The sequence below is a fragment of the Nerophis ophidion genome, linkage group LG14 (assembly GCF_033978795.1).
Source record: "Nerophis ophidion isolate RoL-2023_Sa linkage group LG14, RoL_Noph_v1.0, whole genome shotgun sequence".
Lineage (NCBI taxonomy): Eukaryota > Metazoa > Chordata > Actinopteri > Syngnathiformes > Syngnathidae > Nerophis > Nerophis ophidion.
The window spans coordinates 23475294-23501000 of NC_084624.1; the positions used below are offsets into that span (position 1 = coordinate 23475294).

General features: G+C 39.5%; 1 protein-coding gene across 5 annotated transcripts in view; it reads right to left on the reverse strand.

Annotated features, from left to right (window-relative positions):
* Nucleotides 1–22650, reverse strand: part of yeats2 (YEATS domain containing 2) — a 48102-nt gene extending 25452 nt beyond the window's left edge. The window contains exons 1-14 of one of the 5 annotated variants that reach the window (XM_061920166.1): nt 21930–22630; nt 21440–21548; nt 21267–21364; nt 15564–15656; nt 15035–15268; nt 10203–10321; nt 9653–9814; nt 5962–6073; nt 5828–5872; nt 5579–5747; nt 5418–5471; nt 5235–5333; nt 3663–3830; nt 2301–2392 (exon numbers count right to left, since the gene is read on the reverse strand). In XM_061920166.1, coding sequence (XP_061776150.1) covers nt 2301–2392; nt 3663–3830; nt 5235–5333; nt 5418–5471; nt 5579–5747; nt 5828–5872; nt 5962–6073; nt 9653–9814; nt 10203–10321; nt 15035–15268; nt 15564–15656; nt 21267–21364; nt 21440–21539 — 1545 coding nt within the window. In that variant the 5' untranslated portion in view covers nt 21540–21548; nt 21930–22630. Of the gene's footprint in view, nt 1–2300; nt 2393–3662; nt 3831–5234; nt 5472–5578; nt 5748–5827; nt 5873–5961; nt 6074–9652; nt 9815–10202; nt 10322–15034; nt 15269–15563; nt 15657–21266; nt 21365–21439; nt 21549–21636; nt 21904–21929 lie in introns of those variants that run through there. The other 4 variants (XM_061920164.1, XM_061920165.1, XM_061920167.1 and 1 more) reach the window with 4 other exon arrangements.
* Nucleotides 22651–25707: the final 3057 nt, after the last annotated feature.

A 25707-nucleotide genomic window follows, 5' to 3' on the forward strand; every position in this document is an offset into this window, starting at 1 on the left:
GCTTACGTGCAGTGATTTCTTCAGATTCTCTGAACCGTTTGATGATTTTACGGACCGTAGATGGTAAAATCCCTAAATTCCTTGCAATAGCTCGTTGAGAAATGTTGTTCTAAAACTGTTCGACAATTTTCTTACAAATTAGTGACCCTCGCCCCATCCTTGTTTGTGAATTACTTAGCATTTCCTGGAAGCTGCTTTTATACCCAATCATGGCACCTACCTTGTCCTAATTAGCCTGCACACCTGAGGGATGTTCTAAATTAGTGTTTGATGAGCATAACTCAACTTTATTAGTATTTAATGCCACCTTTCACAACTTCTTTGTCAAATGCTGCAGGCATCAAATTCTAAAGTTAATAATTATTTGCAAAAAAAAAAAGTTTATTAGTTTTAACATCAAATATGTTGTCTTTGTAGCATATTCAACTGAATATGGGTTGAAAATTATTTGCAAATCATTGTATTTCGTTTATATTATTATATCTAACACAATTTCCCAACTCATATAGAAACGGGGTTTGCACATCGGAGACTGCCACTCACAGGTTGGGCTCTTCAGCCACTCTTACAGGTGACGATGAGACCTGATACGGAGCTACTCCGTCGTTTCACGCAGAAAGACGGATGCCGACGACCACAGATTTCTTTCTCTTTTTTTAGTACACTTGAGAGTGTTTTTGCAGTGGTGGGCCGTGAGGGCCAGCAAGGCCTTATCTGCTGGCCTAACATAACCAGAAATCATGATGATAATTAAAGATAAAAGTATTTTTTATTTACTTTCCCTAAATATCTAAAAGTATTCATATTCTCTTCATGTCATATTATGCTCCTTCTAGTGCTGTTGTTTGTGGGTTAGAGTTTTTATTCAATCATAATTCAGCAAGCTTATGTTGCCATGCTGTACGAAATATGCCCGGGTCCTTCAGAATCAAAAATGTAGGCATCTATGCACTGTATGTGAACGGGAACATAGATAATTCCCAGAGCCAATCAGATTGCGAGTTGTTGTCAGTAAGGCCTTCGTGCTGGCCGCACGTTGAACGTGACATTTACGCGTCCTGTGATTGGATACTCACTGGCTTGTGCCGTGGCCGTGCTATGTTGATAGACATTTGCGATAACCAATCAGAACACAAGTTGTTGACAGTAACCTATCTAAGTAGCCTGATGTTAACGAGACTGTGATTGGATACTCACTTGTCACTCCAAAGTGAGTATCCAATCACAAGTTGCAATTTAGCAGGAAGAAGGAAGGGTTGACCCACAAAGAAGGAGAACAAAACATTGATTAGGTGACAGATATATATTAGCAAGATCATTTTCAAGAAGGATATTTAAAGAAAAACTATATCTTGTGAGACGATATCGGCGATATAATGGGGAAAAGTTCGCCATTTCCATTGGAATCAACTGACTACGAGTGGTACCACTGGCTTATAGGGGGTTGAATGTGTGCTACAAAATGTGATTTCAAACATTTTATTTCTTTATTTGTTCACATTTTATATGTTTTTTGCTATTTTAATTTTGACAGTACCACATAAGATATGTTTTAATTGCTGATGCGAGGTTATTGTTTTTTAAATGCGGCAGAAAATAACCCGTTCTGTACACTGTTGAGGTGATTTAATGTCCAGTAGTGTGTAAATGTGTTTCTGTATAGTGTTTTGCCAGCAATTGTCATGTGGGGACATAAATGATGGTATTTTGAGTGGTAATCATTGAAATCAGACATCACTGAAGGCCTAAGTGGGAAACGCACAGTAGTCAAAGTAAAGAATAACTGTGTTTTAGTTATTCTTTACTCTTGCATTTGAACTAATATGTCCTGGGGATCATTAACATCTGTCTAATTCTATGTCAGGAATGATTCTGGTAATAATATATAAAATCAACAGTAAACATATACATATAAATAGTTTTAAAAGGAGAATTAAGATGCATTAAGTGTATCTAGTGCCTAGCACAATAGATGTTACCACTGCAGAATCTAATCTTATGACCCATTTTAAGAGAAAACTTGTGTACTTTTTTGTAGATGCTAATTTTACAGAAGGGAAATCACAGACACGGAACCTCAAACTACTTAATGGTCTGAGGCAAAAAATCCCTCTCCAATCTTTACACTGTCCTACATAAGAAGCTTGCCAAGGCACACACATATCTGCTGAGGATAGAAGCTGGCCTGCTATGAATACCATGATGCTTTGTTAAAGGCACAGTCACGACAACTAAAAAGGCTATCAGTTCACACGCGTTAGGTCACAAGTAATTTTTAACAGGATCAATACTCCACTCACTTTCATTCCCGATGAGAGGAAGGTGGCAGTGTGCATTTTAGGGGCTGGTGAGCGAGTTCCCTGAGCAGCAGACTGTTTAGACGTTGGGCTTCCTGCAGAGAAATTTTCACACAACCACAGGTCACGGAAGAAATGATGAAGGATGCAGTTTGAGTCCAAGGACAAGAGGGTTTGAGCGGGAAAAAAACAAAATGCAGCAATCTTTTTGATTTGGTGATTTGTGAGCATGATGTGCACTTACAGTGTTAGCACTAACTGCCAGGAATCTATCTTACGAAAACAGCACATCTTCTCACAGGTGATGATTTCGGTATGATACCAATTTTGTTCTGACCATGAATTGCAGGTGCTCCATCACCAGGGTAACTGATCATCGCGCATGAGTGCATATGGGTAAAACAAGGCAGCAAAAAATGTGGCGGGTCTAAATTGCAAATATGTTAAAACAAAAAGGCTAGAGAAAAAGGTAACAGGGAGGCTTTAGAACACAGGTGTCAAGCTCAAGGCTCAGGGGCCTGATGTGGCCCATCACTTCATTTTATTTGGGCCTCGAAAGCCAGAAACAATATGTTTCGATAAAGTACTGTAACTTTTTTTAGTAAATCTATTCTTCCTTTTTATTTTAGGAGAAAAAATATATGTACTCCATGTGATCGCAAATTATGTTAACTTAACCATTGATTAATTATGCAAAATATATTATCAAACAGTCAAACCATTTTTTAAATAGAAATAAATACTACTAATAATGTGTATCTATCAAATTGTGCAATGTAAAAGTAGCAATAGATTTCATGGTAAAATTGTGAAATGTACTGTGGTTTTTACAGCATTTTTCTCTAAATGAAAAAAAGTGTTTTTTTTACTGTAATCAACTGTGGTGCCATTTTGGCATTTACAGTGATACACTGAAAACTCAAAAGTTTTTGATTTGCGGTTAAAAAAAAGAAAAAAAAAAAGGCAAATTTTAATTTTTTTATTTACAGTAGATAAATCTAAATTTTACAGTAAAATTCTGGCAACTGAGATGCCATTTTTTTTAACATTGAAACAGCAGTAGTTTTTCGATGTACAGTAATATACACTATTGCAACTTAGCATATTTTTTTTACATTTTAGTTTTTAAAAACTCTACTAATAAATACTTTTAAAAAAAGTGTGATAAAAGTATTCACTGTTAGAAGCCAATGGGCCAAACATAACTGTGGTGTGGCTCTCAGTGAAAACGATTTTGACACCTCTGCTGTGGAACATATAAGTTACTTTTTTAAACTTGCACCGACACTTTGCAAAAGAATCACTTCCCAATTTGAAGCACCCCAAGCTTTTTTCACAGGGGGTGGGAACTGGATGTGGGCGTACCTGCGGAAGCGGCAGACGAGGACGTCACGCCGGTGACTTGGCCGGGCTTGTCGACGATGACATAAGGGTTGTTGAGCACAGAGTACGAGCTGGGTTTGCTGTGGACTGAAATGGATGATGTGGGCGTGCGAGGCAGCGGTGAGTGGCTTGGCGTGGAGATGGGAGAACCTGTGAAAGAGCCAAGCTGTTTAGATAGGTTATTTCCTCAAAAAATAAAGCTGGGAAATTGAAGGTGTTTGCAATTTAACAAAAAAAAATCTGAAATAAAGAAAAATAACTGTTAATGCGCTTATTAGGATAATAGTCTTTTAATCGGCTTTAAGGGGGATTGCACTTTTTGTGGAACGGTGATTATAATTCAAAATCCTTTTGTGAGACAAGCAGGAGATTAATTTCACAGACACATCACAAAGTTCACGATTTCCTTCTGCAACTACTAATCATGGCTTCATGAGAGGCGATGACGACTTTGGGCCAAATTTTGATTCAGAACTTTATGTTTTTGAGCCTGAATATAAGGGGGGATGAGATACAAGTTTTGGAAGTTGAACGATAAGCAAATCCAGCAAGTATCACAGCTGCTAAGTGCTAAACAAGAAATATAAACTACGAACATAATAAAACAATCGCTTACTGTTGATGTCTGCTCTCACTGGCAATGCCTAATTCTCACGCAGGTAAAAAAAATTAATGAATAAAAACAAAAGAAGCCTTTTTTTGTGTCTTACTCGCCATCTCCGGGTCTAAGTTGAACATCAAAGTTGACCAGCTTCTTGTTTTATGTCCACAACTTTCTTTTAGACAGGTGGAAAGCATGATTTATAATCTAGAACAGTGATTCTCAAATCGTGGTACGTGTACAACTCCTGGTACGCCTAAGAATCGTTCGATAAAAGTACAGTGTTTTAATTTCCTATATTCAAACACAATGTTACTGTGGAAACTGTGTGTAATGTTACATTGGCCAAAAATAACTCATATATATGTGAAATAAAAACCTCTGCCTTGTTCCTAATGAATACCTAGGCTAGGCCTACTGCATTACTGTATTTTAATGTTGGTCATTATGGTGGCACTTGGGAGAGCCAAGTTCTTTCTGAGGTGTTACTTGGTGAAAATAGATTCAGAACCACTGGTCTAGAATTAACTCTCACCAACACAGAGGCAATGCAGCAGCTCACTAGCATGTCAATAGTTGCATAAGCTAGTTACCTTTCTGTGATCACGCCGCCGCTCAAAGTAGCTCCACGGTGTTAGCGCTTATAACAACAATATTGATAAAAATTGATTAATATTCAGGTTATGATACGTAAATTGAGTATTGTTGGCGGTTTTCGGATGTTTTTCGAAGATTATATGGGCGCTATAGATGACTCCTACTAGCTGCATTGTTAGCCAACTCGTAATTGCCATATATTAGAAATTAAAATGCATTAAAAAAAGACGTGTGTTCTTCTTTTACATAAAGATTGTGAATGATAGCAAAAATACCCCAAAAAAGTAGTGCAGTTTCCCTGTAAGAGAAAGTTCACAAAGCAAGAGCGGCAACGACCACTAGGTGGAGACATGTACCAGAGACTATTTTGCAGCTCATCGTTATAGGTTGGAACGACTTCCCAGGAGACTCAGCAGGGCTTGGAGGCTGCCCTTGAGGAAGTATTTTGCAGCTTGCTGTAATGGGATGGAAAGCGGAGTTGCCATGGGAACCCAAAGTGATCCTGTCACTGGCTTTGGGTCGCGTCGGCGTGCGTTCACCTGCAGCCAGACCTGAGCTATGACATCCCGCAGACGTCTCTGCTTTGACTAAACCTGGAAAAAGTAATATCACGAATATTGCAGTTTCCACAAAACAAACACCTCTGTAAAAAATCAGTTTTCTAAAGTAAAAAACTGAGCAAATATTCATTTATGAATACCTTTTTCAAAATTTGAATCTGGGAAGATGGGCGAACTGGAGCGTTGGCCAGACTGAGGAGCACACATGACCGCCATTGGGCTTTTTGCCCTATGGGTCACCTTGGAGGTAGATGGCTGCAAGATGTAATCCTCACCAAGAGAATTCCTATGGAGCTCCACGTCCACCACCTGAAAACAATTACAGTGAGTTAGGTTCTTAGTAGTTGGACTAAACACAAGTTTAAAAAAGTAAAAAAAACAACACTTACAGTCTCAGCACCCAGTGTTTGCAACCCAGTGTATGTTCTGTCAAGCTGTAAGGAAATAAAAAGAGTAAACAGTGCCGTTTGTGGGTTTAAAGTCATTATGTGTAAAGACCTGTGTATGGAAAAGTATGTCTGACCTTCAACTGATGGATGATGTCAATACGTTTGTTGCGAGGGTCTTTAAAGTGGATCTGGATCCTTACAGGAAATTCACCCCAACCACGACGGGTTAAATGAAAAGGAGGCTCACTGAAAACATCCAAAAACGTTAAGTGTCATAATTTAAAAAAAAAAAAGGTATATATTTACAAAAAAACATTTCAATAAAAAAAATATTTGTATAGCACCTTTCAAAATCACAATGGTACACAATGAATTTGTAGAAAAATACCAAGCATCTCCCTAAAGTAAAACTGGATAATGCATTTTTTGTGGACTTAAAACCATCCCTGCATGGAGTCAGCAAGGAGCAAAGATCCCAAACGAATCACAGCATAGAAAAAAAAACAGCTGCCAGACGTGGAGATTATGCGCCGTTCCCACGGCAACACAAGTACCTTGTCAGCTGAACTGCCTTAAAAGGCCAGACGGATTTAGGCAGCTGAAAAACAAAATCCATCATTTAGTACAAACCCCGTTTTCATATGATTTGGGAAATTGTGTTTGATGTAAATATAAACGGAATACAATGATTTGCAAATCCTTTTCAAGCAATATTCAATTGAATGCACTACAAAGACAAGATATTTGACCGAAGAACACTTTTCCACTTTGCATCAGTCCATCTTAGATGATCTCGGGTCCAGAGAAGCCAGCAGCGTTTCTGGATGTTGTTGATAAATGGCTTTTGCTTTGCATTAAGAGCTTTGACTTTCACTTAGGGATGTAGCGACGAACCTTTATTTAGTGACAGTGGTTTTCTGAAGTGTTCCTGAGCCCATGTGGAGATATCCCTTAGAGATTGATGTCGGTTTTTGATACAGTGCCGTCTGAGGGATCGAAGGTCACAGTCATTCAATGTTGGTTTCCGGCCATGCTGCTTCTGTGGAGTGATTTCTCCAGATCCTCTGAACCTTACCATGAATTGATTAACGTGGACCCCGACTTAAACAAGTTGAAAAACTTATTCGGGTGTTACCATTTAGTGGTCAATTGTACGGAATATGTACTGTACTGTGCAATCTACTAATAAAAGTATCAATCAATCAATCAATATTATGGACCGTAGATGTTGAAATCCCAAAATGTCTTGCAATTGCACTTTGAGAAACGTTGTTCTTAAACTGTTTGACTATTTGCTCACGCAGTTGTGGACAAAGGGGTGAACCTCGCCCCATCCTTTCTAGTGAAAGACTGAGCATTTTTGGGGGATGTTCCAAATAAGTGTTTGATGAGCATTCCTCAACTTTATTAGTATTTATTGCCACCTTTCCCAACTTCTTTGTCACGTGTTGCTGGCATCAAATTATAAAGTTAATAATTATTTGCAAAAAAAAAATATGTTTATCAGTTTGAACATCAAATATGTTGTCTTTGTAGCATATCCAACTGAATATGGGTTGAAAATGATTTGCAAATCATTGCATTCCGTTTATATTTACATCAAACACAATTTCCCAACTCATATGGAAATGGGGTTTGTAAAAAGCCACAGGAAAACCTAAATCCTCTGACTTTTTTTTTTTTTTTTTTTACAGAATAAAAAGCTGATTAGTGAACACTGTAGTGTCATCATGGATGATAATAGAACATCTGAGCATCCCTCTGGAGGATTCCAGATTCTAAGTTTTGGGTGCAACCATTGGTTAAAGGGGACTTACAATGGTTCTAATTCATATTTAAAAGACTTCCATGTGGTCAAGATAATACGTATTGCTTCGGTGCAAATTTTGCTCCACATTCACCCACTTTCGGCATGTGTCTTCAAGATGTTTGTGGTTGGAGGCGTTCTAAAACTGCAAATTAATCCACACCCCACCATCCCCAAAAGCATCAATTTATCTTTTGAAAATGCAGACTGTTTAAATAGCTCAAAGACCAACGACACTGCTTTTTCCCCCAGACACGGTCAAACATACTGTAAACTACATAAACGGTAGCCTTCCAAGACAATCCTGGGCATTTGGAACCCAATGAGTATAAAAATTCAAAAAATGTTGAACGTTGCCATCGGAACATTTGGATATGTGTTTTCAGCCATCTTGAATCTAACATTTTATGGGGTATACTTTTTCTCCCCACTCCTTGGTAGAATAATGTCCTCGTAAGTGGAAAACAGGGTCTTGCAGAAAAAAAAAACCTTATACTGTGTTCTACACAACCAAAAATATGATGTCCACATATGTGGACGACAGGTTCTCGGAGGTTAATTAGATTCACACCGTCAGAACTTTGGGTACACCTGCACACTCCTTTGATAATACTCCAGAGTTGCATAAAAAAATGCTGTCTTTAGCAGAATTTGTGTCAATGTGTGTCACACATCAATGTTATTGTGTGTAGTTGGGTGTGAATGCCAAAATTGGATAACAATAATACTTTATACACTAAAAGGTTTCAAGATGTTAATACAAATAATAAAAATATTTTATATTATTTGTTTCATAGACACGAAGCAGGCGGGAGGACGTGAAACGGGAAGGATTATACGGAGGTTGCAGCGGCAAAAGTCTCTGCTATTTGGGCACAGCAGATGAGGAGACTTTCTGACGAAATATGTCCAAGAAACCACATAAGTACATCCGTCAACGTGTGACGTCACCGATTCCTAGTTAAAAAAATACAAAGAGAGGCATTCGAAACTGCATGCAAGTTCACACCCAAATGCATTAATGTTATGATGGGACGCTTTGCTATTGTTAAACAGGAGTACCCAATATTGAAACATTTTTAAATCAGATAAGAGTATATTCATCATAGGTCCACTTTGAATAAAGGAGAAAACTCCAAAATGTTGCATTTCTCTGCTTAGCTCTGAAGCAAAACACATGTGATCAGACACATGACTAACTTTGGGTTCGCTCTCCTAAAACAGAAAAGAGGGCCTAATAAAGTGCAATACACACAGAGGACGTCTAATATGACGAAGAATTAACCTTTTGTCTCCTGACACAAAAAAAACTTTCTGTTACATGACTCTGTTCTTCAATTTTTAACAATAGTTTCCAAGGGGTGGTGCTCAAAATTCCGGGGTAAATACTGGACTCCTTTGAATAGAAGTAGTTATTTCCACATATCTGCCCACTGGTGAATCACATACTCAGAGGGTCTGTTGAAGAGAATGTGGAGATTTTTGTCTGCATGGGATTTCAGAGAGGCCCTTTTTTTCGCAACAAAAGAGTAATTTGGGCCTTAACGTGCCATAAATGCATGTTTTCTCTAAGACACTGCATGGCGCGTACACTTTAGGTGTGCCCACTCTTAGTCATACAGAGCTGAGTCATTGTGTGACATCACAGACTCACACCACATTCAGCACTTCTTTTGTGTTTGACTTGGAAGGGAAAACAAACATCACGTGGGAAGTCATGTTGTAACACATAGCTTCAAATCTGAAATTTAATGTCCTGGCTGACTCATTTTGTGTTTCACACACTGAAATGAACAACAGACTTAAGAAGCAGCTTATTTCTCTACTTTATTGTAGTGTAGCGAAAAGAGGCCGGGCAAACTAATGGCCAAGAATAATAATTAAAGGTTGAAAGTAAACACCATGTGTCTACGGGCAACACCAGAGTGCGACGGGAAACGGTAATTGAAACAAGTTTCTCTCTGCGTCGCTGAATGTCACCCGAGGCAACCGCTTGAAAACTGCTGACTGGCACTAACCTGACTTCCACCAGGTCGTTAGGTTTGTAGCTGGGGTGTAAAAAGAACCAGACTTTCTTTACGAAGTGGTCAATGGTGGGCTCCTTTCGGGAGCCCCTGACGTACACCATCCACTTATGAGTCGACTGGTCGTTCTCTTCACGCTTGTCTGGAGGGATATACCTGACAGCAGAGAGCAAATATGCACATTTTTCCAATGAGAAGTTGTCCATTACACCAAAAGTCAAATGGAAATGCTCTAATTAACGACTCTATTCAATTAACTGTCAGGTCTCCTACACAAAAGCAAATTACAGCCAGGGCTCGGGCACTTGGTTAAAAAAAACATTGGCTGTGGCTGAAAGCAACAACAGTAATGCTAATTCAGCAGTTTGCTCCTTAACTCTATTATAACATTGGTTCTATTGCTGCTGTGTTGTATCTTTCTACCTACAGGTAATCCCAAATGTGTTAATATCTATCCATTCATTTTCTTGGGGACAATTGAGTAAAATGTTCGTATTTGTTTTTAAACCGTAAAGTTACAGTTTAACAGTAGGAAGTTACGTACTTCGACACATTGCCCACAACAATAGTCTTCTTTGCATAGACTCGGGATGCCTCATCTCCAGTGGTGTGGTAGGTCACCCTTTGCTCACTTCCCAAGGCCACAGGCACACCAAATGTGTCCTACAAACATTATTGAACAAAAAAATGCAGTTAACTTTTCCTCTGAGAACAAATTGACAGTAACCAGTGAAGTGAATATTCCACTCCAGTCTACAGGTGGCGGCAATGTGCAATATAAACTTGTGGACATTTTATCCATTTTACTGATTTTTAAAAAGGTACTGTAAATTCCAGACTATAAGCCTACTCTTTTCCCCACGCATGTTAGACAATGCTATGGCTAATTTATAGATTTTCACAGGTTTACAAGCTTCACATGCCACAAATAAATTATGCTTCGTCACATCATACTAATGAAAATATAGAATGGGACACGGTGAAGAGCAAAGACGGCGCTCTCTGATAGGCTATTTTCTCAGTCATCATTGTCACTGTCACCGACGTCCCACTGGGCGTGAGTTTTTCCTTGCCCTTATGTGGGCTCTGTACCAAGGATGTCGTTGTGGTTTGTGCAGCCCTTTGAGACAATTGTGATTTAGGGCTATATAAATAAACATTGATTGATTGATGTGTTTTGTTAAAGGGGAACTGCACTTTTTGGGGGAATTTTGCCTATTCACAATGATTATGAAAGACATGACGACAGACGGATTTTTTTTTAAATGCATTCTAAATATTAAATAAACGTAAATAAAAGTCATCTTACAGTGGAGCCAATGGGAGCTCCACTGTTCCACCCATTAAATCCAATAAATAACATTGAAAAAGCGCCAACATTACTCGATTTACATTTTTTTTACAAAATTGTTCAATATCTATATAAATGACATTTGTAAAGTTAAAAAGGACTTAAAGTTAGTATTATTTGCAGATAATACAACTGTGTTCAGTTCAGGAAAGAACACACAAAAGCTAATACAAATAATAACAGAAGAAATTAACAAATTAAAACGATGGTTTGACAAAAACAGACTATCTTTGAATCTCAATAAAACTAAAATAATGCTATTTGGTAACGGTAGAAGAAAAAGTCAAACACAAATACAAATAGAGTAATTATTGAAAGGGTAAAAGAAAACACATTTTTGGGTGTAATAATACATGAAAAAATAATTGGAAACTTCATGTAAAAAATATACAACAAAAAGTAGCAAGAAACGCGTCAATAATGAATAGAGCAAAACATGTTCGAGACCAAAAATCCCTTTATATTATTTACTGCTCACTAGTGTTACATATCTGAGTTATTGTATGGAAATATGGGGAAAAAACTACAAAAGTACACTTCATTCACTAACTGTGTTACCAAAAAGATCGATTAAAATAATACATAATGTTGGATGTAGAGAACATAGAAACACTTTATTTATCGAATCACAAATATTGAAATTGAACGATTTGGTGCATTTGCAAACATCTAAAATGATGTACAAAACAAACTATAACCTGCTAGCCAAGAATGTACAACAATTCTTCTTGACAAAAGAGGAGAATTATAACCTTGAAGGAAAGTCTCATTTAAAACATTTGTATGGATGTACAACACTTAAAACCTTTACCATATCAGTATGTGGAATTAAATGATGGAATGGATTAAGCAAATAAATCCAACAAAGCACCAAATATGATTCAGTTTAAGAGACTGTTCAAACTACAACAGTTCACAAAGTACACAGAACAATAATCATGATGAACATCTTGAACCTTTTTTTTGTTTGAGATCAATTTTATTTATGTATTTAATATCTGTTTACTTACTATGGTATATTATTTATTTATTCACTGTTCTGTTACGGAGATAAAGGTAATGGGATGAAATTGCTATGGTATAAAAAGGGGTAGGATTAAATAAACTCAGCTTCTTCCTACTCCTTTTCGGACATGCTGTAATGAAACAACTGGAAATATGTGATGCATAACATTGTATCGCATGCATGTTCCAAATAAACTGAAACTGAACTGAACATTTCATGACTTGAATATTAACCAAGCATTAGTGATATTATAATTATAAGCACACAGTCCCTGGCTTCCAGACTCTCCTGAATATACTTCACTTCACTGAAGGAGAGTGCGGCGAAGACACAACAAACTCCCTTCTTGTCTCTCATGGACACACACCTGTTGTTGACTTTGGACTGACTATCGGCTGCACAACGTCAAGGCCACGGAACAGAGACACGAGGCAGGCTTACACACACATGCATACACAAAAATATACATCACACACACATACCCAACCCCCTATCAAATGCCCTTAACGCAAATCCCTTAGGGGTGATGGACGGATGGGCAGCGCCTGAAGAGCTGCAGCCTGGCACCGTGACCCCTACTCCCTCCCCTCTGTTGCTAGATATCTTGAGATGTACGTTGGAATATGTATATGTGCTTTGCTATGGAACTTTTTTCCTATTCCAGACTTCCCCAGCGTTTACCTTTTTCCCATCTTTTACGGGGCGCCTTACGGCGACCCATCAGCGTTCCTGTTCTGTAACCCTGTACACTGTTTGTTTGTTTAATCTTGAACGGGTTCGTGCTGAAAACCAAGTTTTGTTGTACTTGTGGAATGACAGTAAAGACCTACCTACCTAAAGGCAGACAAACAATTTATTGCGGTGGTGTGATCCCTACCATGTGTGCCTATGTTTATATAATCGAGTAGTCTGCTGCTTCCTTGCTCCATTGCTCCCTGTAAGTTTATTGTAGATCATAAATCATGCATCTCACCTGAACAGAAGACGTCTGAGTAGGTATTCCTACAAGTTGGAACACTTTGACAGTCATTTAGGACAGAACATGCCTATTTTGTTGTCAATATACTGACAAGCTGACAAAATGGTGTGGCTGTCATCATGGCAATGAGAAACGTATGGAGACAGCCAAATCACATGATAAAATAATTCCTCATTGGTGTAGGCTATAGGCATACCTTGGTAAAATGTCCCCTCTTTAGTTTCGGGCGTACATTAGGATGCTAAGCATGCTATACTTATTTTCACCAGTATAACCACAGCTAGCATTGGTTGTAGTTGGTTTTAGTCTTTGTTTTCTGATAGTACTGACAATAAACATATGATTGCCAGTTGTTGAAATATTGTACCCAGGCATGACGTAATTCTTCCTGAAAATAGCCTAATTTCTGTGTACAATGTGTTGGTTAGAGACTTGTTATTGACAATACGCTTGTCTATTCAGTAGGGGTGTAACGGTACATGTATTTGTATTAAACCGTTTCGTTACGGGGGTTTCGGTTCGGTACAGGGGTGTACCGAACAAGTTTCTAAACTAAAGTCTTAACAAGCTGCTTTGCTTCTTCTGCCTCTCTCTCAGCACCGAGCATTGTCCCACCCCCACAACCATGTGATTGGTTACATACGAAGCCAATCAGCAGAGCGTACTCAGAGCGGTAACAGCCAATCAGCAGTGCGTATTCAGAGCGCATGTAGTAAATGCTTCAGCGTCGAGCAGATAGGTGTTTAGCAGGTGAGCAGCGGACTCTCCCCAAATTATAATAAACACCTCCCAGTCACTATTACTACTAACATTACTATGAGACCGTTGATGTTCTAGAAACTTAAACTGCAGCTCAGCTCGCGCGCAGTTCTGGCTTGAGTTGAAGGCTAATTAGCTTTTAGCGTAACGTTAGCTCATTTGGCTGTGTGTGTGTGTGTGTGTGTGTGCGTGTGTGTGTGTGTGTGTGTGCGTGCACGCGTGCGTGCGTGCATGCATGTGTGCGCGCAAGTGTGGCCGCGCGTGTGCATACGCAAGTGTGTGCGTGTGTGCGTACGTGTGTGTGTTAGGGGCAGCAAAGCCCTGTCTGTCTGTTATTTTACTTGAACTCCATGGTGATCAGGGATGAATAGTCTCTCCTATTGCTATTGTACTATTTTTTCAGCAATAGTTACATTAATCATTAGTAATGTAGCAGCCTAGTTTGAATGGCATGGTCCCTGCTATCACATGTCGACAAAAATATGACATTTACATAATAAAAATCAACTACAGGCTTCCCAAATGCTGTGATAAATTAAGCATGATGAGTTCACTTGAAACTGTTTAATGTTGCACTTTTTATATGTAAAAGAAAAGTTTTGTCATTTTATTTAATCTACGCAATAACTTGAGGTAGTTTAATGTGGATTAACCTGGGCAGAATTATTATAGTGCTCCCAGTGTTAAAAGGACAAAGCTATTGTTTACAAATTTGGTAAATAAATAACCAAAACATGTATATTTTGTTGTTTTCTTACTGTGCCGAAAATGAACCGAACCGTGACCTCTAAATCGAGGTATGTACCGAACCAACCTTTTTGTGTACCGTTACACCCCTACTATTCCGTTATTATGGTCCCAGCACCTCAACCCCTGGTAAAAGCCAGTGGAAGTTTAAAGTTTCTTGGAGGGACTAACCCAGTCCAGCCAGCTGGACTCGGTTTCCTATCTGGCAACCTCAGTCAAGGAGAGGGGGAAGGGACTACATAATTTTGACCGTGATTACAGTACCATTTCTAGCCACATTATTACACGTGGAACCTTTAAGTTCACCATCACACACCAAATTGCCCTAAATATAGGACCATATATTTTTCTCAAGACACAACAATTTGAAAAAGACATGACATCTTATATTAAAGGTGAGGGTCTAGAGCTTTATACCAAACAACCTCACCATAAGCGAGTCAGAGGTTTTCTTCCCGTCACTCACATACACTTATGATTTTAAGAGAAAAAAAAAAACAGGACTCTGCATTGCTTGGTCTTAGCTAGACCCACCTTGCCAATGTTGCGTCCCGGCCTTTGTTCCTGCCTACTGCTGCTCTCTTCCCGCCATGCCCCCTCTGCATCCTTGTCAGTGGCGTCGCCGTGCTGCGACAAGGACTCGGACTCTGACTGGCCCAGGGAAGGCGTCTCTGACCCGTGGTTGAGAGGGGAGGAGGAACGTGACGGCGACTCCAGGAATCGTCGGATGGCTGGATGATTCAACACCACGGGCTCACTCTTGGAGGGCTGTAAGCATACACAACCACCGGTCTTCAGTAGGGTGACAGGTGAGCTGGAGCCTTTACTAACCGACACACCTGATTGATGACCAATCAGTTACATTGCACAAACCACCATTCATACTCAAATTCAAACCTATGGACGATGTAGAAACTCATGTTAGCCTGACATGCATGCCTGAGTGTGAGCTTGAGACCCGCATCTCCTGATGGTCAGGGGCTAAGTGGTGCTAACCACTACCCCACCGTGCCGCACTAAAACAGTGACATTGAAAACAAAAACAATAAAAAGTGGAAATTACCTCCGGGAGTTTTGTCAGGCCAGCATTTGCATAGTAATTGGCCACGATGCATGCTCGCAATTTGTCCATCATCCTTCTGGCTTCATTGAGTCGCTAAGAAACAAAAATAGTGTTGGTTTAGTTTATTTCAAAAGGTTACATCAAACCCCATCATATCCCAGCAGGCACAAGACATTGATACAATGTGGATAGGGTTGTACAGTATACTGGTACTGTAAAGTATCGCGGTACTAATGATTTAAAAACTGTGCTATACGCCAATAAAAATGTACCGGTTCGGCCATATATATTTTTTTTAACAGGTATGACAGCGCGTCGTGATCATGTCATAACATTGCTGGTTTTACAAGCAGAGGAGCAGGTTCGCCAGCGCACTATCACAGAGTACTTACACACAGACACAGTCCGTAGACAGAAAAGGGAAAATGGAAGCATTTTGGCTTAAAAACTAAAGATAAAGATGAAGTTATAACACTGAAACACCCTCAGGAGGAGGTACTTTAAGACATGGCTAGCTAGTTAGCGGCTAATGTCCATCCACAATCAGCAGTGTTTTAGCTACTTCTAAATCACTAATCCTCGCCTCCATGGCGACAAATAAAGTAAGTTTCTTACAAGTATCATCCCTGCAGGACCAGGAATAGCTAAACATGCTTCACTACATACTGTAGGAGGATAAAATAGCTCACCGGCATCACAATGTGAACAAATGCTATGGGTGGATCTACACCTGACATCCACTGTAATTATACAGATTACAAGAGCGTATCTAGACGATACTACTATGATTACATCAATATTTTTTATCGTCAAAAAATAAATTTTTTTTTATTCATATTATATTCATACAATCAGGAAATACGTCCCTGGACACATGAGAACTTAAATTATGACCAATGTATGATCCTGTAGCTACTTGGTATCAGATTGAAACGTAAATTTGTGGTATCATCCAAAAATAATGTAAAGTATCAAACAACAGAAGAATATGTGATTATTACATTTTAACAGAAGTGTAGATAGAACATGTTGAAACTGAAAAATAATCAGATATTAACAGTAAATGAACAAATGGATTAATAATACAATTTTTACAGTGTGTCCTTTATAATTTTGACTAAATAATAGAATGATAAATTACACAAAATGTTACTGCATACTCAGCAGACTAATTAGGAGCCTTTGTTTGTTTACTTACTACTAAAAGACAAGTTGTCTAGTATGCTCACTATTTTATTTAAGAACTAAATTGTTCTTTGATTGCAATAGTAAACATATGTGTAATGTACCCTAATATTTTTTGTTAAATAAAGCCAATAATGCCATTTTTTGTGGTCCCCTTTATTTAGAAAAGTATCGAAACACATTTTGGTACCGGTACCAAAATATTGGTATTGAGACAACCCTAATACAACATGGGTTATACATACATGTCCTTTAAAAGGGACTTTGAAACAATGTTGCAAAACAGTTGGACAAAGGCATTGAAGCTTAGGGACGGCTATGCAAAACTAAACTAAAACTGAACTGGCTGCAAAGTAAACAGAAACAGAATGCTGGACGACAGCAAAGACTTAAGCATGTGGAGCAGACGGCATCCACAAAGTACATTCGTACATAACATGACAATAGACACCAAAATTGGAGTGCAAGACAAGAACTAAAACACTACACACAGGAAAACACCAAAAACCTCAAAATTAGTCACGACAGTACACCTACTTTGAGACAAGAGCTATAGTGAGGCATGCTTCGTAGACCCCGACTTACCATGAATTGATTAACGTGGACCCCGACTTAAACAAGTTGAAAAACTTATTTGGGTGTTACCATTTAGTGGTCACTTGTACGGAATATGTACTGTACTGTGCGATCTCCTAATAAAAATAGGGCTGGGCGATATATCGATACATATGATATATCGATACATATGATATATTGCGGGTTTGTCTCTGTGCGATATAGAAAATGACTATATCGTAATATTCGAGTATACGTTCTCGCGCAGTTGTTTTTAGCTGCGGGCATTCAGGCTCTTCTCACTCTTTCCTGTCTCTCCTCACAGACAAGCAGGCGCACATTGTGAAGTGAATTATATTTATATAGCGCTTTTCTCTAGTGACTCAAAGCGCTTTTACATAGTGAAACCCAATATCTAAGTTACATTTAAACCAGTGTGGGTGGCACTGGGAGCAGGTGGGTAAAGTGCCTTGCCCAAGGACACAACGGCAGTGACTAGGATGGCGGAAGCGGGAATCGAACCTGCAACCCTCAAGTTGCTAGCACGGCCACTCTACCAACCGAGCTATGCCGCCCCTTCTTACATACGTCACATGCGTGTCCGCCCTCGCAGGGCATAGAGGTAGCATACTGGGCTATGTTAGCTGCCAACGTAGCCGTACGAGAGAATGAAGGTGCGGATCTGGTAACACATGAAGGAAGACTTAATTCCCAATGAAAACAGCAGGGTTTCGATTGTCTGGCGGTGGTTCGGCTTCAAGTGGGAATATATCGAACAGACAACCATATTTTGTCAAGTGTGGGGGGGAAAAGCATTGCTATAAAGAGTAGTATTACTGGTAATATGTAGCATCATTTGAAAAGCCACTCGCTAGAGAATGAAGAGAATTTTATAACCTTAGTAGCATACCACATAGTGAAGGACGAATACTATTTGATTTCCTATTATGCAGCTAATTTTTATTTGACACTTAAAATGTCTCTAACAATCTTGCACTTTATGTTTTGGAAATGACATGAATGTTTGTGCCATTGCTTAATAACTTTAATAAATACACTTTTGGTCAATTGACTTAGTTGTGATTTCCCTCTCTGCATGAAAGTTTAAAAGTAGCATATATTAATGCAGTATGAAGAAGAATGTTTTAATGTAGACACATAGAATCATCATACTGCTGTGATTATATGCATCAACTGTTCATTCAAGGCCAAGGCAAAATATCGTAATATATATCGTATATTGCGATATGGCCTAAAAATACTGCGATATTGAAAAAAGGCAATATCGCCCAGCCCTAAAAAAGTCTCAATCAATCAATTAATCAATCAATCAACGCTTAGTTATGGTTTGAATTCATATCCAACAATTGCGAGAACAACTTTATACTGTCAATATCGACCGCTGAGTTAAATTTTTTATTGTTTTCTGCTGGTGGTGTGCCTCTGGATTTTTTTAGATGAAAAAAAATGTGCATCGGCTCAGAAAAGGTTGAAAAACACTGACTTGGAGCACTTAAAGAGGACCTCCTATTTACTCCTTTGTAAGCTGAATGTATTTACGTCTAATTACAAGTTAGAATGCTTTAAAGTTAAAAAGTTAAAGTACAAATGATTGCCACACACACACTAGCTGTGGCGAAATTATTCTCTGCATTTGACCCATCACCCTTGATCACCCCCTGGGAGGTGAGAGGAGCAGTAGGCAGCAGTGGTGATTTAACCCCCAATTCCAACCCTTAATGCTGAGTGCCAAGCAGGGAGGTAATGGGTCCCATTTTTATAGTCTTTGGTATGACTCAGCCGGGATTTGAACTCACAACGTACCGATATCAGGGGGGACACTCTACCCACTAGGCCAGAGTTTCTCAAACTCCTTATAGGGATGTACCCCCTGTGAACATTTTTTTAAATCAAGTACCCCCTAATCAGATCAAAACATTTTTGGTTGAAAAAAAGAGCTAAAGAAGTAAAATAAAGCATTATGTCATCGGTTTCTGATTTATTAAATTGTATAACAGTGCAAAATATTGCTCATTTGTAGTGTTCTTACTTGAAATATTTGGAAAAAAAGATATCAAAATAACTAAAAACTTGTTGAAAAATAAATGAGTGATTCAATTATAAATAAAGATTCCTACACATAGAAGTAATCATCAACTTAAAGTGCCTCTTTGGGGATTGTAATAGAAATCCATCTGGATTCATGAACTTAATTCTAAACATTTTTTCACAAAAAAGGAAATCTTTAACATCAATATTTATGGAACATGTCCACAAAAAATCTAGCTGTCAACACTGAATATTACATTGTTGCATTTCTTTTCACAGTTTATGAACTTACATTCATATTTTGTTAAAATATTATTCAATAAATATATTTATAAAAGATTTTTGAATTGTTGCTATTTTTAGAATATTTTCTTAAAATCTCACGTACCCCTCGGCATACCTTCAAGTACCCCCAGGGGTACGTGTACTCCCATTTGAGAAACACTGCACTAGACGAATGAGTAAAGAAAAATACTTTCGTCTCCTTGTCTCTCAAGATTGTGAACGATGGACGAATTCCAAATAAAAAAGTCCAGTTCCCCTTTAATAAGATTTCTATGAACATTTCCCAAATGCAACAAGATGGACAACCGTATTTCCTTGAATTGCCGCAAGGCTTATAGCATACGCCTGCCTTGAATTACTGCCGGGTCAAACTCTCTTCGCAAAATAATTAGCGCATGCTTAGTATTACCGCCTGGTCAAACTTGTGACGTCACAAGTGACACTTCCCCTGTTATCATTTTCAAAATGGAGGAGGCTGATTTCAATACCGGTAATTTGAAATCGCATAAAGGGAAGAAGATTAAGAGCTATTCAGTAGGATTTAATGTCCAAGCTCACATCACACTCGCATTTTTACTGCATGCCTTTGGTAAGTGCCGGAGTGAGAAAAGGTTTTAAAATAATTAGCGCATGCTTACTTTTACCGCACGCCTTTGGTAAGCGCAGGAGTGAGAAGAGGTTTTAAATTAATTAGCGCCCCGGAGGCAATTCAAGGAAATACGGTATATGGTTTTTGTCAGTGTTTTTCAATTTTTTTTGGGCCGAGGCACATTTTGTGTTGAAAAAAATGCGGAGGCACACCACCAACAGAAATCATTAAAAAAACGAAACTCAGTTGACAGTAAAAAGTCGTTGTCGCAATTGTTGGATATGACTTTAAAGCATAACCAAGCATGCATCACTATAAGTCTTGTCTCAAAGTAGGTGTGCTGTCACCACCTGTCGCATCACACCCTGACTTATTTTCACTTTTTTGCTGTTTCCTGTGTGTAGTGTTTTACTTCTTGTCGTGCGGTCCTATTTTTGTGGCTCTTTCTCTTTTTTTGGTATTTTATCTTGTGCTCTTATTTTGGTGGCTTTTCCTCTTTTTTTGGTATTTTCCTGTAGCAGTTTAATGTCTTCCTTTGAGCGCTATTCCCCGCAACTACTTTCTTTTAGCAATCAAGACTATTTAAGTTGTTTTTATCCTTCTTTGTGGGTACATTGTTGATTGTCATGTCATGTTCGGATGAACATTGTCTTTGCTCCACAGTAAGTCTTTGCTGTCGTCCAGCATTCTCTTTTTGTTTACTTTGTAGCCAGTTCAGTTTTAGTTTTCTTAGGGGCACTCATCTTTTGTTTATTTTTGGTTTAAGCATATTTTTACCTGCATGCTGCCTCCCGCTGTTTCCGACATCTACAAAGCAATTAGCTACCAGCTGCCACCTCTTGATATGGAAGAGTATTACACGGTTACTCTGCCCAGCTCTAGACAGCACCGACACATCATTTACAAACTATAATTACTGGTATGCAAAAAATATTTTTAACCCATATAGGTGAAATTAGATCATCTCCCACGGCACACCAGACTGTATGTCACGGCACTAGTGTGTGCCACGGCACAGTGGTTGAAAAACACTGCTTTACCTGGCTGATAATATCTATCTCATGTTCTTTGTTCTTCATCTCCAAGGAGAACTGCTTGGTGATGATGGCTTCTATCTTCTGCACTGCTGCATCTCGGGCTGTTCAAGGGAAATATTGCATACAAGTAAACAACATCACAGGTGCACAGTGTTGGATTCAATCCACTGACTTACCACTTAATTCAGCCGCTTTGTTTCGCTTACTATTTTGGATTAATGCAACATCCTCATAGTCAGGATCGCCGTCCTCTATTTTCCTTTTAACCCCCGACATGTTTCCCTCCTGAATAAAAGAGAACATTGGAGGTTTTCATTGAATTAAAACATGTTGTTCATTGTACAGTAGTGGCGATGCTTAGCATTGAGCTAACCGGCTAGCAGAGATGCTGCAGCTAATGCTAACTGCTAATTAGCGTCCTACTGCTTGCGCTAGCACTGGTTGGCACCTGTCACTCGACCAAATAAAATGAATACACTGCGACCATGTCATGAAAAGTAGTCAAAGTAAGGCAGTCGACGCTGGCATTTGATTCCCCATTCATGCTTAACAGCCACAGGAGTCCAGTAAAAAGATTGCGGTAGCACGAGCCATGCTAGCGGGTTATCTGCCCGTTAGCAGGCGTTTTCCGACACCAACGCGATGTATTTTGGGACACAAACTTACGAGGAGAAGCCCTGCAGCGTGGACGAACGTCCCCCTGTGGTGCGTGAGTTATGCTTCAGTGGCCGCAGGTCCGTTTGAGTGTTACACTTTGCATGTTTCGCACTCGTGTTTGGGTTAAAATGCTAAATCTCGATTGTGGACAAGGAAGCTAAATTGTAGCTAGCTAGCTGCGGAGTTCACCAGAACGGCCACTAGGGGCTGCTGTTGTACAAATACTGCATTGTACTATGCTGGGACGCTGCGTTAACAACAGGTTGATACACTATATATCCATCCATCCATTTTCTACCGCTTATTCCCTTTAGGGTCGCGGGGGCGCTAGTGCCTATCTCAGCTACAATCGGGCGGAAGGTGGGGTACACCTTGGACAAGTCGCAACGTCATCACAGGGCCAAAACAGATAGGCAGACAACATTCACACTCACATTTACACACTAGGGACCATTTAGTGTTGCCAATCAACCTATCCCTGTTGTAAGCATTTCACCAATCTCGCGCACTTTGCATATTTGGACGTGATCTAACAGCAAAACAGTCTCCCTACACTGCGTAGATGGGATCAAGGCCTATTTATGAGGAAACGAAGGTGTTTAGCGAGGGAAGTGTAGATTCAGGCCGTGTGGCCTATTTCAAGTTCCAGGTAACCCTACATTATTATATTTTATAAATAGTAAACCAAGTTGTGGTAGTAGTTTAGTCGTGGATGTACACTGTATAGTGATGAATCCAATGAACATTTGATTTGATTTGACATTGCGCCCATTGGTATTGTGCTTACAACATCCCCAGGTGCATGTCTTTGGAAGTGGGCGGAAGCCGGAGTACCCGGAGGGAACCCACGCATTCACGGGGAGAACATGCAAACTCCACACGGAAAGATCCCAAGCCCGGGATTGAACCCCAGACTACTCAGGACCTTCGTACTGTGAGGCAGACGCACTAACCCCTCTGCCATGTATGTATGTATGTATGTATGTATGTATGTATGTATGTATGTATGTATGTATGTATGTATGTATGTATGTATGTATGTATGTATGTATGTATGTATGTATGTATGTATGTATGTATGTAATGTATGTATGTATGTATGTGTGTGTGTATGTATGTATGTATGTATGTATGTATGTATGTATGTATGTATGTATGTATGTATGTATGTATGTATGTATGTATGTATGTATGTATGTATTTATTTATTTATTTATTTATTTATTTATTTACGTATGTATGTATGTAGTGTAGTGGGCTTCATGGTGGCAGAGGGATTAGTGTGTCTGCCTCACAGTACGAAGGTCCTGAGTAGTAAACTGTATATCAGTGTTCTTCAGCCTTTTTTGAGCCAAGGCGGCATGGCGTAGTGGGTAGAGCGGCCGTGCCAAAAACCTGAGGGTTGCAGGTTCGCTTCCCACCTATGGACATCCAAATCGCTGCCGTTGTGTCCTTGGGCAGGACACTTCACCCTTTGCCCCAGGTGCCGCTCACACTGGTGAATGAATGATGAATGAATGATTGGTGGTGGTCGGAGGGGCCGTAGGCGCAAACTGGCAGCCACGCTTCCGTCAGTCTACCCCAGGGCAGCTGTGGCTACTAGTGTAGCTTACCACCACCAGGTGTGAATGAATGATGGGTTCCCACATCACTGTGAGCGCTTTGAGTATCTAACAATAGAAAAGCGCGATATAAATCTAATCCATTATTATTATTATTATTATTTTCATTGAAGAAATCCGGAGGAACACATCCAGCAGAAAACATTAAAAAATGAACCTCAGCAGCTGATATTGGAGATAAAAAGTCGTTCTCACAACTGTTGGATATGAATTCAAACCATAACCAAGCATGCATCGCTATAGCTCTTGTCTCTATGAATGAATCAATCATTTTTTTACTTATATAGCCCTAAATCACAAGTGTCTCAAAGAGCTGCACAGGGCACAACGACATCCTCTGCTCAGATCCCACATCAGGGCAGGAATTGTTCCTGTATGCGGATGACTCGGCCCTGCTGGTATATGGCAAGGTCAAGTCACAGGTGGAACAAATCCGCAGTGCTGAACTCCTCAATATTTGCACCTGGCTCGCTGACAACAAGCTATCCAATCACTTAGGTAAAACGGAATCCATCCTATTTGGGTCCCATATCAAACTTAAGAAGGTCAGTGACTTCACTATAAAAGTGGGTGACATTGTTATCACCAGGAAGGATGAGATCACCTACCTAGGTTCCATTCTAGAGGCTAATCTTTCCTGTGATAAAATGGCAACCAAGGTGATCAAAAAGGTCAACCAAAGAACGAGATTCCTCTACAGAATCTCCTCTCTGGTCAACAAAAGCACCTTGAGGATTCTAGCGGGAACTCTCATTCAACCCTTCTTCGATTACGCTTGCACCTCCTGGTACCTCAGCACCTCCAAAACCCTCAAATCTATACTCCAAACATCCCAGAATAAGCTAATCCGGTTACTTTTAGACCTCCACCCCAGATCACACCTCAATCCAACCCACTTCTCCAAAGTGGGCTGGCTCAGGGTGGAGGACAGAGTAAAACAACTTGCACTGAGCCTAGTCTATAAAATCCGCTACACCTCCTTGATACCGAAGTACATGTCAAATTACTTCCTTAACGTAAATGACCGCCATAACCACAACACCAGGGGGAGCTCCACAAACCATGTTAAACCCAGATTTCGATCTAACAAAGGTCTTAACTCATTCTCTTTCTATGCCACATCAATGTGGAATGCACTCCCAACAGGTATACAAGTAAGTGCATCTCTATATTCCTTCAAAACCGCTCTAAAACAACACCTCCAGGCAACTTCAACACTCTACTAATACCCTCCTCCATTCACATCCCATCTCCCCGGATTATAAACAACTCAAATGTACTTCTAATGTATATACTTGTTCTTATGCTATCTGAACTCACTATGTTCTCTGTTGGCTGTACATATCCTACTAAATAAGACCTACACTGTTTCAATGTCCACATTTCTCTGTTGATGCAATTGTTGATGACTGAAGTTCTGATATCAACCAAAGCTCCTCATCCCACCCCCCGGATTGTAAATAATGTAAATAATTCAATGTACATACTATGATGATTAACTTATGTGATGACTGTATTATGTTGATAGTATATATTTGTACCATGAATTGATTAACGTGGACCCCGACTTAAACAAGTTGAAAAACTTATTCGGGTGTTACCATTTGGTGGCCAATTGTACGGAATATGTACTGTACTGTGCAATCTACTAATAAAAGTATCAATCAATCAATCAAGGGCAAGAAAAAAACTCAATCCAATGGGATGACAATGAGGAACCTTGGAGGGGTCCGCAGATGTGGCGGACGACCGGTGCAATGGACGTCGAGTGGATCTAGCATAATATTGTGAGAGTCGAGTCCATAGTGGATCTAACATAATATTGTGAAAGTCGAGTCCATAGTGGATCTGGCATAATATTATGAGAGTCCAGTCCATAGTGGATCTAATATAATAGTGTGAGAGTCCAGTCCATAGTGGATCTAACATAATAGCGTGAAAGTCCAGTCCAGGATCTAGCATAATATTGTGAGAGTCGAGTCCATAGTGGATCTAACATAATATTGTGAGAGTCCAGTCCATAGTGGATCTAACATAATAGTGTGAGAGTCTAGCAGGAGATCATCTTGAATGGAGACAGGTCAGCTGCGCAGAGACGTCCCTAACTGATGCACAGATGAGTGGTCCACCCTGGGTCCCGACTTTGGACAGCTAGCGCGTCATCT